The sequence below is a fragment of the Pteropus vampyrus genome, unplaced genomic scaffold (assembly GCF_000151845.1).
Source record: "Pteropus vampyrus isolate Shadow unplaced genomic scaffold, Pvam_2.0 Scaffold18, whole genome shotgun sequence".
In the NCBI taxonomy this organism is placed as follows: Eukaryota; Metazoa; Chordata; class Mammalia; order Chiroptera; family Pteropodidae; genus Pteropus; species Pteropus vampyrus.
The window spans coordinates 3,358,539-3,374,835 of record NW_011888799.1 but is presented as its reverse complement, the minus strand read 5'-3'; the positions used below and the strand labels follow the sequence as shown (position 1 = coordinate 3,374,835).

Genomic DNA, 16,297 nt, shown 5'->3' with positions numbered 1-16,297 from the left:
AGAGAATGATCCCTGGGGGCCGGGAAGCAGGAAGAATAATGGGAAGAGGAGATGACAGGAGCCCCCTGGGGCAAGCGTGGGGAGACACCTGGTCCTGCCACACAGCCCTCACCCCAGGACCCAGCCCAGGGCTCTAAACCGAGCACCAAATTGTTTAAGTATCACCACCTCCTCCACTCAGCCCCCCTCAGTCCATCCCTGTCTCCTGGCCTGCTGTGGCCAGTCCACAGGTCAATAATTTAGCCTGTTGATTGCCCGCTCCCGGGTGACTTCCAGGGCCTGGCTCCCTGACCGCTTGCGGCTGCGCTTGAGCTTGCATAAGTCCTTGTCGAAAACCTCCCCCGAGCGCAGAGCCGACACCAGGTCGTCAAACTCGCCTCCCTCCTCCAGCGTGCCGCCTGCGTGGACCTTCCGCTGCCGCTGCCACCGCTCCCGTTCTCTCTGCTCCTTCAGCTGGAGGAGGGACAGTGAGAGGCTGGCACCCCAAGAAATGGCTGAGGCCAGAGCAGCCACCCATAGTCTAATTTACAAAGGAATGCCCTCCCAACCAGCGGCTAACCTCTAGGCTGTGTGACTTGATGCTGGTGTTCACCAACTAGCCCTACTCTCCTCCTTCCCAGGATGCCCCGTACCTGCCCACCAGACATGCGCTCTCTCTCCTCATGCTGGGAAGACCACTCTCTCTCCTTGGGTGGTTGACATCAGCTCCTACAGTGTTCCTTAGGCCCTGCCCTCCTTGCACACAGCCCCACCACTGTCTTCCCTAGTAGCACCCCATTCGGACCAGCCTCTCTCCTCAAGCCCTGCCTGGCCCTCTCACCATGGTTTCCATGCGTGCTCGCCGCTCCTCCTCTTCCTTCTTCCTCCTCATGGTCTCCAGGTCCTGCCGGGCCTCTGAGAAGGCCTGCAGGAAGGTGTCAAAGATGCCGAAGAATTCATCTGGCTGCATCTTGCTGTCCTGCTCTCCAAAGTACATCAGGGCCTTGGAGAACTGTTAAGGGAAAAGAGGGTGGTGGAGAGTCACCCCTGAGCACCATGGGCCCAGGCCATGTGGTTAGCTGAGTTCCAGCCAGAGCAGAGACCCATCCAAGGCTGGGGACCTTTTGCATGGGGTCAGGGCTAGAGAAGGGGAGACCCCCATCATCACTGGGGTGGGCATAAAGCTGAATGAAAGGGTCGAAGCTGACATCCTGGGGACATGGGGGATCCAAGCTGGCTGACGAGGCTTCCCAGAGCCACCTCTGGGTCTGTTATGGTGTAGGTATGAGATCAGGGGTTACAGACCTTGGGAAGGAACTGCCTACTCATAACTAACAAGGACTTCAGAGATCATACAGTTATTGGGCTAGTTATTTAACCTCTCTGTGTCTCAGTTTCCTTATCAGTAATGGGGATGATAATAGAACCCACTTCATATTGTTGTGGGGGTTAAACAAGGAGATAGACAATGCTAGTTTAATTATATGTGCCAGGCACTGTCTTTTTATTGAGAGCTACTATCTTAATTCAACCCACTCAAAGTGCTCTCCAAAAGACCTCACTACTCAGGTGCTCCATGGACCAGCAGCATGGGCGTCTCCCAGGAGCTTGATAGATATGCTGACTCTCAGGCTCCATCCCAGACCTCCTGAATAAGGACCCACATTTTAATAAGACTCCCACAGGTGGCATCCATGTGCACTATTGGTATGAGAAGTTAGCAACTGAGACCAAAGGTGATCTCCAGAGTCAGGATTGTAACCCAGCTCTGTCTATCACATCTGGGCAACCTTGGGCAAGGTACTTAACCTCTGTGTATCTAAGTGCAAATGGCTAATAAACTTTGAGCAAACCCATAAGTAGGTAATGAGACAAATGTAAAACACTTATAGTGGTGCCTGACACCTGATGAATGGACATGATCTTTCCAATAGAGTTGCTATTGCTTTTCTTGTAGGAGTGAGGAAATGTTTATTCCTCAAAGCTCTGTGATTCTGGGTTTGTCTCTTCTGGGCCATCTGGTAGGAATGGAGGAAAGAGTTATGTCTACATAAGGCTGAGTCAGAGAGGAATGGGGGCGGGGTTAGGCTGAGGGTGAGACTGGAGGCTTGGGGCACCCTTACCTTGTCCCTGGCCTCACTAAGCTGGTCCTCCAGCTCAGAGAAGCTAAAACTGGAAACCGTGATGAAGTCACTCATGACTGGGACAAACTTGTCATTTGGTTCCCGCATCTGGTGTTTCTGATACTCCAGCTCCTGAGGAAGGAGAGTGTGTTGGTTAGACTGATACTAGGATTGAAGTCAGGAATTCTGGAGTCGCCACATCGCTCACCCTTCTTGCCAATCGTGGGATGTTGAGCCTTCCTTTGGAAGATGGAACATCCCCAGTGTCAAAATTTTAAGGGTGGCAACGATTGTGAGAGTCATCAACCAGTCCACCCTGCCTCTATCCTTCCCTCATCCGCCACTGCCATCTTTCTCTTTGTAGAGCCTTGCTTCCCAAAGCCTATGGAATCATAATCTGCATTTTAACAAAAGCTTCAGGTGATTTATGTGCACATTCAAACATGAGATGCATTTCTAAATCTCCTAGTTAATGCGGATGCTGCTGGTCCAGGGACCATGCTTTGGGTAGTACTTTAAAGGGCTATAAATTGGCAATCACTTTCTGCCCTCGCCCAATCACAGTGGCAATAAAAGGTTCTTTCTTATACTTAACTTTGTTCCCTAAGTTCATTCTCTCCTTACTTACCAACCCTCCCCTCCCCGCCCCAAATACACACACACACACACACACACACACACACACACACACACACACACACACACACACACACACACACACACACACACACACACACACACACACACACCCCCAGTGAAGATGGGAAGGATTTCTATTCCTAGGTGTGGAGGACAGAGGATTGAGGACATTCCTGCACTGGGCTAGCCTAGCCTAGGGCCAGAGAAAGTATCTGAGAAGCCATCAGACCAGGAATTGTGGTGACCAGAGACCTGGGTCTCCAGCAAAGAGTGCAGCCCCTGGCTCTTCTACTGGCCCAGGAAGGAGGTAAAGAGACTTAAGGCAGGAACTTCCGTGGATAGTGGTCCCTAATGTCACACTGTGTGCAACCAGCTAAAGATGTGGGTCCTCTTTCCGATATACTTGACTCAAACTTGAGCAAGCAGCTGATTTACGGTCCAGTCCACTCCACTGCCCAGTACACATGTTTGACAGTGACCTGGCTATTCTCAATGTTCCCTCTTTGAGAGTTGAAATTTAAGCCCCAGATAATCTAATTATCCTTTGCTGAGGGCTGACTCTGTGCTAGAGGCTATACTCGCTGTACCAATTGTTCTCCACCCCAGCCAAGAGCTTTGGGCCAGAAATACATCAGACAGAGTCTGCTGTCTCAGGGCCCACCATCTGACCCAGTGGCAGGCAGCATGGGCAGCTTTTGCCTCTGACAGCAGCCCCTCAAATCCAGACAGGCAGAGATGATGTACTCACCACCTCGACCGCTCTGAGGCCCCTCCTGAGGTTGCCCACTTCTTTCTCCAGCTCTGCCAGGCTGTGGGGAGATACAGAGGGAGGGAGAGGAGCTAAGCATGGTTCAGGGTGAGGGTGATGCAAAGCCCAGTGGCTTGGGGGGTCAGCAGACCTGTGCTTCAGCCCTGCTTTGGCCACTAACATGTGGCAAGTCACCTCCCTTCCATGCTCTGTGCTTCTATAAAATAACAGCAGTGACACTTATGTTCTGGAGATCTTTCCAAAACAGAAGTGTCAGGCTGCATATTAGAATGTTTCGAACACATGGCCTCTAGCTTGGATTTTTTTTTTTATTACCACTAGGTAATATTTATAAGTTCTTGACATGGTACTTGCATGCAGGTACATTTGATGCATATTAGCCATTTATCAGTACATTTCTGCTTCTATTGGAGATGCTTCTATCAGGCTATATATGTTCAGGTCTGACTTCTTGTCAGCAGCAGATACCATTGGTGTTCCACCCAAATCTCCTTGGACCATCCATTGTGCACAGTCCTGACTTCTAACTGTATAGGCACTTTTTTTCTGGAGGCCAGAGCCACCTCTGCCATCTGTACCCATGGCCAGAGAGTTATGCCTCCCCCCAAGAACCCTTCAGCCAGTAACTGACGGGAGATGGTATATGATGCTCCCTCAGCCCTTGGAAGGGATAAGTGGAGTAGTGTCCTAAACTGTCTCTCACACTTCCCTGGAGGAGTTAAGCTCTAGTCGCCCCCAGTGGTGGTTCGCTGAATTACACTTCCATTACTGGCATTCTTCGCACCCCTGGCTCACTTTCCTACTCCCTACTGTGTTTCCTGGGAGCTTCTCTGAAATAAGGATTGGAGAACAAATAGCCTGACTTCGTTTGGTTCTCTCAAAAGCAGACTCTGAGACACTGCCCATTCCTAGTCGGCCCAGAGTAGCCCCAAAGGAGGGCATTTAGACAAGAGCATGTGTGAACACAGTGAGAAGGAAACCTCTCAGAGGGACCCCTCACTTGACTTTGGCGGCTTCTGGAAGATGCTGCAGCTCCGAGGGCATTGTCAGAATGTCAGGGTAATGCTTCTCTAGAATCATGATCAGGTAATGGAGCAGAGAGATGTTTCTGTGGATGAAAGTTGAGTCATGAGTAAGGGAATGAGGGTCAGGAATGGAGAGAGGGGGAAGGGGAGGAGGGGCAAAGCCAGGGCGGGTTGTGATGGAGGCTAAGGAAGCAGGCAGCGTCCCACCTGTCAATGCTGGACTTGGTGTCGGCAATCTTGTTGAGACTGGCCACCCGGAACCCGTAGGCGCCCCCACGCTGTCCTTTGTTCATGAAGTTACCGATGGCCAGGACGACCTCTAGCATCTGCCTTAGACGCTTGCTGCGGATTAGCTCCCGGGAGGCCAGCAGGATGGCTGGGAGAGGAGGGACAGGTCAGATCCCTACATAAACTGGGCCAGGGCAGCTGGTCCCCTTGTACCCCAGATGATACCACCACAAAGTCCACAAAAGGAGTTGCAAGGGTCTTCAACTTTCAGAGGGGCAGAAACTATGCCCACACCTCTGCAAACAGATCCACTCCACACCCGCCCACCACCAGGAGAAGCAGACAAACTTGTCAAAAGGCAATTCGCCAAATAGCCCATTCTCAGAACATGCCGACTCTTCCTAAGAATATATTTGAGAATATCTTTTCTTGCATACATTTAAAGATTATTAGTATATTCTTTCTAAGAATATACATTAAAACATAATACTTTTACTTTTCTAAACTCAGTGATTAAAGTTTAAATTTCAGTATTTTACATATTATGGCACTGTTTCTACCTCTTTCGTAATGCTGAACCTTACTGAGTTTTTGGAAAGAAAAAAATCCCTGTCAAATTAAATTATAACATGTCACCAATTGTAATATTCCCATATTATTTTTGTTCTGTAATATAATGGTGTGCTTTATAGTTGATGGTGTCTTTGATTAGGTTACTTGACATCCTGTTGAACATTATTTAAAAAATTTTTTCCAACCTTTAGGCATTTTAGCCATTTCCCCCTAATGTCTTAAATGACACATCTGCTAGAAATACAAACTAAGCAAACAGTAACCAAAAGTTCAGTATTTAATTCTTAAGTGGATGCTTTGGCCCTTCCTCAGCTATTATGTGTTCGTGGCAGATGTCCAGAGTTGGGCTACAAATCCTGCACTGAAATTTTGGCTACTAGTTATGGAATATGCTTTTTGATTATTAAATGTGGTGATAAGACCAAACTATTTTATGATCTTTGGATTATGCCAAATTGAACATTCCTTAAAATGCTGCTACGAAGATAAAATGAGAACCATCTGACTAAAAGTTTGCAGAAATCTTCAAGAGCAGTTAAAAATAAGCAATAGAAAAGAAAACAACAAAAAGCTATAAAAGTAAGTAGTATCTAAGGTTTGTCAGTAGCTTCAAAAGCTGAACACGTGCATATTCTATGACCTAACAGTGGAGTTACGCTTGATTGGTATTGGAGTGGTTTCTAGTTTTTTCCCTTTAAATTACAAATAGACCAGTTAAATAAATTATGGCATATTCATACCATAGAATAAAATGCAGCACTGAGAATGAATAACCTACTACTACAAATAACAACAGGGATAACTTATAACCATAATGCTGAGCAAAAGAAACCAGCATAAAATTCATCCTCTATCCCATTTATGTAAAGTTCAAGACAGACAAAAACTTCAGAAGGGAGGGAGAGAGTAATGGTGGGAGGAGATAATGTTTGAGAGAGGGACATGAAGAAGGGCTCTGGGGAGCTGGAAACATTCCATTTCTTGACCTGGGTGTTGATTACATAGGTGAGTTCATTTCATGATAATTTGTCAAGCAGGACTCTTACGATTTGTGTACTTTTTATACATGCATATTTCAATTAAAATTTTACTTTAAAATAAAACTACTTATAAAAGTTCCCCGCAATTTATATTGGTCAGGATAGTTTTTCTAAGGTTGATATGCTGTTTGAAAAATTTGCAAAGGAATCCTCCTGAAAATACTAAAATGTTGGCAAAACAGATGACAAGAGTTGAAAGGAAATCAGTGTAAATGGGAAAACTCCCATATGCGATGCAGACTTTTTAGATATATTCATGAGAATAATGTATTCATGAATATATTCATAAGAATATGTTTACATTTGAAATCATATTCTATATTCAGTGAATGTATTCATAATAAGAATCGGTAAATTTGGTATATTCAGCAATGAACATATTCATAAGAATACATTCAAGAAGAATGTGTTCATGAATATATTCATAGAAGAATTGGTAAATTTGTCAAATCTGGTGAATTGACTTTGGCAAACTAACTCAGAGATCCTGTTGGGGGCTGGGAGTGGGGGGCGTGTGGGTGTCAATAGCTCATCAACCAGCTGGGATAGGCCAAATCTCCATTCTCCCAAGAATACTCCCTAGGAAGACTGGAAGGACTAGGAACCCCAACTCCTGCACAACCCTTTTGTCTCTACCCCCAGCCAAGCCCACTGACCTGATCTGAAAGGTACAACTTCAGCCACATCTTCCCAGCTTTAGAAGGAAAAGACCTCCAGAGCATTCCAGAACAGCAGTCATGCTACAGCACGGCAATGACTACCTGGCCAGAAGGTTTTGCCATCGGAAACACATCTTGCTCTGCTTGGCTTGATATTAAATGGAGACTCATTCCTGAGCATCCAGTGACTAACTCTTAGGGAAAGCTTAGGAGTGGCCTCCTAGAAACAGGAAGTCATTTGAGATTAAACCTAACTGGTGGCTGAGCTACTCTAGTCCCACGGCTCCAAGTGGCAATTGCTTGCATTTGCTCCATTGACCCAAGACACGGTAGTAATTGAGCACATATGTCTTGGGCCAGACCCCTTTTCTGTGCCTCATCCTCCAAAGGCAGTCTGCAGCAAGACAGAGAGAGCCCGTGTGAAGGGAAGGATTCCCCCATCACCGGGGCATGTGGTACCACCAGACCTTAGACCTGGAGAGTCACTGCTGATCTCTTTCCCTGTCCCTCAGATCACAGATCTTTATCCCTCTATAATCACAGCCAGGCTGCAGTTCTCTTGTTGTGTATATGTGCGTATCAAGATCCAGGTTACAGAAAATGTCTATTTCTAGCTCTGTTACACCCCACCTAAGTCCAGAAACCCCCTGAAACAACTCATTGAGCTCCAGAAGGGGCCATTCTCTGGACAGGACATCTCAAGGAGTACTAGCCAGCTTGGTGTCCAGTAGAGGGGGCCCATGCTCTGCTCTGCCCCGAGCCTGTCCCTCTCAGTATCCTGGACACAGGCACCCTTGTTCCACTGTGCTGACCCTCTCCTCACCACAAATGAGCCTCACAGTCTCTCCTGCTTTACCCCTTTTGAGTCTGATGGATACCCACTGTCCTGACCACCCGCCTTTCCCCCCACCTCTCTGATCCTCCATTCTCTGCCATGCTCTGGGAAGTACTACAGGATTAGAGTAAAGGAATGGATTTTGAAGAATGGCATCTGTGTTCCAGTCCTGGCTCCCCCATCCACCAGTAACATGGCCTCAGGCAACGTATCTCCCTTTTAGAGATAAGGGGATAGAGGTACCTACAGGGTTGTTGTGGGAACCGAATGAGGCCATCCATGTGAAATGTTTCACGTAGTGCTTGGCACATGGTTATCATTTAATTACAAAGTGGTCATCTGGAGAAAGCCTATTTTGGAAAGAGTTCCCCGACCGAGAAAATCAGATGCCTCTGGGGATCACCTTGCCAATTTCCTACTTCCTGAATAACTCACACTTAAAACAATGTGCCTACAGGTCTTCCATGAGCTTAATACCTCTCAAACAGAGTAAAGACTGATGAGCTCAGTCTACGCCAGGCCCTGTTCTAGGGGCTTGCTGTCATCATCACCTGTTCAGCATTTCTGCCCCATGCTGGAGCAGATGTCACCAGATCCCTCACCTTGAAGAGTTACATGCTAAGGCATGGGGAATTTGTCACATATTTAGCACATGTGCTAATATAAACAGGTGTATATTACCTAGAATAATCATAGTTTTAAATTTTGTCCTTGACTTTGTGTTTTGGGGGCGGGATCGAGAATAAGGAAAGAGTTTTCCTCTGGCCCTGTTCATAGACTCCCACCTCAGGCCTCCTCCATACCCTCAGCTGTACCTTCAACTTTGGGCTTGGCCTCAGCTAGCCGCTCCTGGAACTTCTTCTTGAAGAAGAGAGCCTGCAGTCGCTGCTGGTAGTGGTCGATCCTGTGGACAAGGTGAGCTCCGTCATAAGGCAGCTCCCCTCCAGCCCCACCCCCGGAGCCAGCCCCAGCTCCCTCCTCAGCCTTCCCACCCCCAGCTCCTCCTGCCAACCCTGCTGCCCTGACCTGCTCATTTCATAGAGGAAGCGGTCAGCGCGGGCCATCCGCTCAATCTCATGCTTGTGTTCCTCGAGGAGGTCAATGTCACTCTTCTCCGGAATGAACTTGAGGAGCTGCAAAGAGCAGGTGAAGGTCAGACAAGAAACTGGTGGGAAGCCGATACTAGGTGCAGCACATGGAAGTCCATACACGGACCAGGCTCAAGATGGGGAGGTGCCCCCTTAAAAGACAGAGGCATCCTTATGTGGATGGTTTACGTTTCATCTGCCTGAAGAGGACACAGGCACTCAGCTCTAGACATTTTTTATTTTTTTACTTTTTAAAATTAAGAAATAACTTACCTACAGTAAAGTATATTATTCTTAAGTATATAGCTCAGTGATGATTTTAAATCTTTATTGAGCTATAATTTACATAAAATAAAATGCATCCATTTTAAATGTTCAGTTTACTGAGTTCACAAAACTATCCACCCATAGAACCACCATCCAGATAAAATACAGATTTCCATCCCACCAGAAAGTTCCTTTGCACCACTTCAATAAGCCAACCCACCCCCTTCTCCCCACATAGTCTCTCAACTGAATTCTATCACCTTAGAGCCGATTTGCCTATACTTAAACTTCATATAAATGGACTCGTGCTGTGTGTTCTCTGGTGTCTGGTTTCTTTCTCTCAATCTAATGTCTGAGATTCATCTGTGTTGTAAATATTGCTAGTTTGTGTTTTATTCATTGCTGAGTAGTACTCTACTGTAGGAATATACCTGTCTGCTTATTTGCTTTCCTATTGATAGTTAGGTTGTTCATAGTTTGGGGGTCTAAGTGTATACCCGAGAGTGGGACTGTTGGGCAACAGGCTAGGTGTATATGTGACCTTAGTGTGCACTGCCAAATCGTTTTCCAAAATGATTATTCTGAATGAGAATTCTAATTGTTTCACATCCTTGCCAACACTTGGTATTGTCAGTCTTTTTAATTTTAGCTATTCTGATGAGTGCATGGTGCTACTTCACATGCTCGCATCTACTATATTTCTCTGATGACTAGTAGTATTGAGCATGTTTTATGGCATTTCTCTGATGAGTAATAATATTGAGCCATTTGGAAGTTACCTCTTTCAGGAAATACTCGTTCAAGCTTTTTGCTCATTTTCAAGTGCAATTAGCTCTCATTTTTCTCACTGATTTGTAGAGTTCTTTATTCTGAATTTGAGATCTTTGCTGGACATATGTAAAGCAAGTATCTTCTAAGGTTTGGCTTGTCTTTTCACTCTAATAATAGTACCTTTTGATGAACAGAGTTCATAATTTTAATGAAGTCCAATTGATGGTGGTTTTGTTTGGTGTTTTCTAGGTTTTACTTAAAGGACACAACAAATTGAGGTGGAAGTGTTTTGAGAAGATATGATGATAGGTCACTCTGACTTTGCCTTGAAACCCATGGCAATCATACATACTTCATATCTCCTTTCAAGGCCTCAATCCCCTGGAAAAGATGCAGCCTTTTCTGGCTTCCCCTCAGAGAAGCTGGTCCAGGGTGGCTTCTGTAAACCTTTCCCTCACTCCTCCAGCCTCCAGCCTGATTTTTCCTAGACCTAAGAGTCTCAGCCTCTCTGGGGGCTGTCGGGAAGGGAATAGCTGCCCCCTAGTTTCAGCTCCCTTCCCCCTGAGGGGTCTCACCTGTTCCAGCATGTCCTTAGCAAGGTCTTCCTGCTCATCCATCTTCAAGATGGCCTGCCGGATCTCCTCGTTAGACAGTTTCAACCTAAGGCAAAAGCCCACCCCCTGAGCAGCCTGGCCTGGGCCTTCTGCTCAGGACAGACTCCAAGCTTTCTCCTTCAGAAGATGGATTCCCAGCCTTGTCTCTCTCCCTTATATGAACTTGAGAGTACATTTGATAGTCCTCCCTCCTCAGCTCTTCTGCAAAGCCTCCTCAAGCTAAATTAATGTGGTTCACTCCATAATTTGATAATGAGGTATTTTAGTCTCTAAGTAGAGACTTGAGTCTTTGGTCCCTTGCTTGAGTCTCCGTCAGAGCTGACAGGGACATTTGGGAGTAAAAGGGCCAGTTTCAATGTAGACTGAGAGACAGGGAGAAGGGTTTTTCTGATCCTTCTCCTTCTCCTCATGCTTAAAATATCTGCAGCTACTCCATGGGAGGATGGGAGTCTCAGCAGACCTCTAAGGGGGCAGTTTCCTGCTTACTTCATTCTCAGAAGACAGAGTAGCTCTTAGTCTCTGACACTGCCTAAACTCCCACACAGCTGTTCCAATCCGTCTTGCCGTCTGGGAGGGGGAGAAGCCATCCCCTACCCACCCCCAACACACACACCTTCCCTGGAATCTCCTTCAGATGCACACCCAATGAAGGCCCTGGGGGTGCAGGACTCTGCCCTGCCATTAAGGGGGAGAAACTGAGGCCTGTAGCCTTGTGGGAGGAAAGGGGGCTGGATATCCCAGAGGCAGTTAGGGCAATACTAAGAATAGTCTGGGAGACGGTGCCCTCTGACCCTGGCTCAGGCAGGAGGCCCCGCACAGAAGCTGTGCTGTTAGTGCAGATACTGCCCTGTTTGTTCTGCAGCCGCGGGAAATGCTTGGGGGCTGAGATCATGCTGCTCTGTGGCCTAAGCCTAGTGGGGCCCTCCATGGGCTTAGAGCAACTCCACTGCCAGATGCTGACCAGGCTGGTCAGAGGCCTTGTGACTGGGGCAGTTTCCTGTCTGCAGAGCCCCACACTGCTGCTCAATATGGTCTCCCAAGAGAGGGTTCTAGAGCAGCACCCTCCCCTTTCCCAGGAGACAGCAGAGAAGGGGAGGCCAGAGACTGCTATCACCCCAGTCCTCTGCCACCTCTCTCCCCCAGACATTCAGGTCAACCATTATCTTCTTCTCTAGCCCCATCTCAGGCCTCTGCTTCCTGGGTGGGGGGGGCCCATTCCCTCCCACCAGGAACCTATCATGGAGCAGGGGCCAAAGAGGTAAGGGGAGCACATACTTAGAGAGAAGGATGATGCAGTTCTGAGCCCTCCGGCCATCAATGACTGACAGCTCTTTGACTTTGCGGGAGGCCAGGTAGATGTCCTCGGTGGAGCCCAACTCTTTCTGCAAACAAAAAGCAAATTAGAAATGTTGAAGTGTGTGTTTTCCCCAATCCTCTTCTTGCCTCCCGCCCCTCAGGAGCCACCTCCCTACCAACGGGGGAATGCACCCAGTGTGAGAGGAAGAAAGAAAGGTAAAGGAAAAGACAGGAAAGAGAGAGGAGGGTGGTTAATAACTGACTCTAGTAAGAGTCATCTGGGACTTCACCATGGGCTAGAATGGGTTGAGGGGTGGCAAAGAGGAACCCCCTTTTTAAGGTTGCCCTCTTTATATAAACTAGAGAAAAAGCTATTCCAATGGAGAGGACTGATGCCTATGGCTTCAGGTGATGTGATATGATCTACCAAGTCCCCATTGCCCCACCCCGAGAGCCTCCCCATCCTATGTTAAGATGCTGGTTCTAAGTCCTCACAGGGACACAGTTCCTGGACTCCTAAGGACTAAGGCAAAGCCTAATGTGCCCTGGGTAGAGGGCATCCACATGTTCAGAGGTGGGCAAACTGAGGCAGAATTCCATGCAGAATTCTCTCCTCTGGGGTTCCAGCAGGCATATTCCTAAGAAATCAGATTTCCCCTTGCCTTCTCTTGGGCCCCTGGTGAGAGAGACAGGAGGATATTTCTAACTCTGGGAGGTCCCTCCAAGTGCATGCTCTATGTTTTACACCTGCAGGGGCTGCCACTCACATCATTATCTTTGTGAACTGTGCCCCCGGAATTGTGCAGTGTTCAGCCTGCACAGTCTTACAGGATGGCCTGGCCTTGGGCCCTTGCTTTGGGTAAGACAATAGATCTAGAAGCTTTCTCCTCACTCCAGTAGACATTCACCTCCACTGCTGGCAGGGGTCTGTTTGCACTACCCCCATCTCCTATATTTCTGCTTTCTCCTTGAGGACCCTCCCCTATGCCGCCCTGTATGGATGGGTAATAAAGTAGAAGGTAGAATGGACAGGCCTTCATTTTTGGGCCCAGTACAGGGCAGTAGCCCAGGGTGGTAGTTAAAAGTTGTAGTTTCCAGAGCCCCAAGTGACTCACCTGCTGAGAAGGATTAGTTATCAGCTCCTAGGCAGGTAGCAGCCACAGCCAACAGAGAATTAAACATGCACAACATTAGCCAAGAGGTTCAGGGACCCAGAAATAGGAAAAGAGACATGGGGAGCCCTCATCTTCTACTCCATCTGCCCCATCCCAATGAGACCCCCATGGCTAGAGATGGAGACCTGTAACTATTACTGAACAGGAGCTGCTTCTAGTAGACATGCACTGACAGAGAAGCCACACAAAGCAGAGGACAGGCAGCATCTCCTGCCAGCCCTGGGCCCAGTGGGACCACTCCCCAGTCATGGCTGACCAAGCCCCCAAACTCCCCCACCCCAGGCCTTGGCTGCCATTCTTTCCTCTCTTCTTCTGGGAATCTTCCCTGAGGGCTGAGGGCATTCCTCTGCCCCATGAGTTCATCCTTCTAAATACAGGAGGAAACACAGCCAAACTTGAGCAGGAACACATGAAAGTTGCATTTATTGAGGCAGAGGAAAGCAGGTGGCCCTGACATTTGCTCCCTGCCCGTTTCCCCTTGCCTGTCTTTTCATATCTAAGAGGAACTGAGGAGGCAGAGTTCACACCTGGTTTTCCCTTCCTGACCCTCAAGGAGCTAAAATCACTAACTCGTAGTACACAAAGGGAGAATCTACAGCTCAAAGCACCTTCTCTTGCCCCATGACTATCAGGTCACAAGACAGGGTAAGGCACCCAGAGCAACATGGCCTCTGAGACCTCTCCAGCTCTCCTGCTGTGAATTTGGCTGGTAAGGCACCCAGAGTAACATGGCCTCTGAGACCTCTCCAGCTCTGCTACTGTGAATTCAGCCCCAGACTTTAGGCAACCACTGAGCGAAAGTAGTCTAAACAAGCCCAATCCTAAAACAGGGGCCTGGGCTGTGTGGGCTCAGAGAGGCAAAGGGGAACAAAACCTGGGGCTTTCCATCTGAACTCTTCTCTATTCAGCAAATGGGATGGCCCCAGACTCAGTTTGTCCTCAACTCTATAGCCCCTCTTTCCCTACTGGTCCCCATTGCAGCCCCACCTCAGGATCTTGAAGACTGGGTGGGTCAAGCCAGAACTCTGGTCCAGAGGAAGATGCTCAAACTAGATGCAGGCATGAGATTGGCCACTCCTGACATACTTCTTGCATATACTCCCTCCATCCCTGGCACCCACTCAGGATCACTAAGCACTCAGAAGGACCCCTTTCAGCTGATGCCTGTGACCAGGGCTGCCTGACATGGGCAAGAGCTAAAATGCTTCCTGAATTAGGGGTAGAAATCAGATGTCTTGAGTATTCATATTTAAATTAAATAAACAATCATCTGCTTTTTCTAGAACTCCAATACATGTCCAGAGCCCTGCTTCCACCCCACCCTTTTGGCTAATCCCTAGCAGTCACAGGTGCCCTCAGTCCTATTTGACCTCAAGAAGGTCAGCCACAGATCTTGACTTGACAGAAAGCTGTGGGGAACCTAGTCACAACATGCAGCTACTGCCCAGGCCCCAGGAGGGCACAGGCCCCACTCACTGGCACCTAGGGAAGTCCTCAGGGCTGAAACCCTGGGATCAGCAGAAAAAACATGGTAGAAAAGAACACAACCCCAAGAGGAAACAGCCCCTTGGAGGGAGGCAGGCCAGAGAGATAACTAGCACTTTAAGGCCTTTGGCTGGTAATGCCCAAATTGGACTTGGGAGGAAGGCCCCCAGATATACTAGCTGCAATGCAGATTCCTGGCCCTGGATCACCTCCTGACTCATTTTTATTTGAGGATGAGGTCTGAGAATCAGCATTTTTGGCAATCCTCACAAGTTCTTAGCATAGTTTTAGACCCCTGCCCCAGAGAAAACCTGTGTTCTGCCACCAACCCCACTGCCCCTACCGCCTCTGGAAGACCAGGCTTACTGGTCAGCCATCTGTAGTGTCTGTAGGGCAAAGCCCAGGCCCTCTCTCAGCCCACCCAGGCCTGGCCTCAGCCTCAACCCCCTAACATGACCTGGAGCAGCTCTACCTTCTTTGAACATTAACATCCTCTGCTACTTGACTTTTGGAGGTGTTGGGAGAGGAGAGTATGGTGGAGAGTATGGTAGAGAGTATGGTAGAGAAAGTGGTCTGAAAGTTATAATCCCTTCTAAGTATAGTCCCTAAATCCTGGAGCCAAAGAAACAGCAGGGTCAACAGTGTCCAGGCCCTCAGATGATTCTACCTCCAGTGCTCTAGGGTGAAAGAGAGAAATGGACAAAATACTATTTCATCACTTGATGTGTAAATACAAACTGTAATACAATGGGATGTTTCCCCCTACTGCGCTGTACACCTCTAATGCATATCTATGTTCTCAGCAAGAACATGGTACCTGACAAAGAAGAAAATTATTCAGTAAACATCGGAGGGAGGATGGGAGGGGCTGAGTGTTGGGATCAAGAAGAGTATCAAGTCAAGACTGAAAGTCAAGACCCAAGAGGCTAATGGGGACAGAGTCTTACCTGGTGCCTCTGATAAGCTGAAAACATTTTTTCAAAGTCCTCTAGGTCCAGAATCCGAAATACCTGCATGTCATCAATCTCATTCCATACGGTACCAGGGACACGTTCCTAAGATTCAGAGCAGGCAGAACCCCCCGTGACTGACTCGTTTCCTCCACTGTGAGGATTTCCAGTGCCTCCCTAACCCCACCTGTATCGCAGCTGCACACTTTACAACTGCCAGGCTTCCAGGCCTTCAGAAGGTGGTTATTCCTCCCCATTGAGCCTCCACCTTTCCTCAGTACTCTGCCCCTGGGCAGAGGCCAGAGATAACCTCCTTTTCCTCTTTTCCATGTGGGGTCACATGTGAGCATGTTACAGAAATCAGCTGGAGTGACTGATGGGCAAGTATGAGGGGGTATGAAACTCCTTCCAGAAAACAAAACAAAAGCAGTGCTCTCAGAGCACTTTTCACAGGGCCCTAAAGGTCAGAGTTGGCTGGAATCACTGGAAGCACTAGTGCCCACACATATTTGACTACATTTCCTGTATCTGAGATGGTCATTTTCTCTCCCAGGGGTCTTCCTCCCACTTTCCCAGATTCCCAGAAAGTGGACAAATGCCAAAGTCTGGGACATCCTGGCCACTACAGTGACTGCTGAAGCCAGCAATACTCTGCCACAATTTCCCGTTGGTCAGACCCAGGAAAGATTCCTTATCCCTTATGACTGAGATGAGCCCAAGGGTTTACATTCCAAGGTCTCTCAACTTAGGCGTTGCACTACCTCTGTATAGAACCCTTGCA

The 16,297-nt window shown here is 48.0% G+C and overlaps 1 protein-coding gene across 2 annotated transcripts in view; it reads right to left on the bottom strand.

Annotated features, from left to right (window-relative positions):
* Window positions 1-6: 6 nt before the first annotated feature.
* The window catches only part of DAAM2 (dishevelled associated activator of morphogenesis 2), a 107,625-nt gene continuing 91,334 nt past the window's right edge, over window positions 7-16,297 (bottom strand). Inside the window, exons 15-26 of one of the 2 annotated variants that reach the window (XM_011354564.2) lie at window positions 15,514-15,621; window positions 13,022-13,048; window positions 11,886-11,992; window positions 10,572-10,656; window positions 8,897-9,003; window positions 8,686-8,774; window positions 4,743-4,911; window positions 4,511-4,618; window positions 3,490-3,550; window positions 2,103-2,234; window positions 821-991; window positions 7-453 (exon numbers count right to left, since the gene is read on the bottom strand). In XM_011354564.2, coding sequence (XP_011352866.1) covers window positions 232-453; window positions 821-991; window positions 2,103-2,234; window positions 3,490-3,550; window positions 4,511-4,618; window positions 4,743-4,911; window positions 8,686-8,774; window positions 8,897-9,003; window positions 10,572-10,656; window positions 11,886-11,992; window positions 13,022-13,048; window positions 15,514-15,621 — 1,386 coding nt within the window. In that variant the 3' untranslated portion in view covers window positions 7-231. The remainder of the gene's footprint in view (window positions 454-820; window positions 992-2,102; window positions 2,235-3,489; window positions 3,551-4,510; window positions 4,619-4,742; window positions 4,912-8,685; window positions 8,775-8,896; window positions 9,004-10,571; window positions 10,657-11,885; window positions 11,993-13,021; window positions 13,049-15,513; window positions 15,622-16,297) is intronic. The other variant, XM_011354565.2, reaches the window with a different exon arrangement.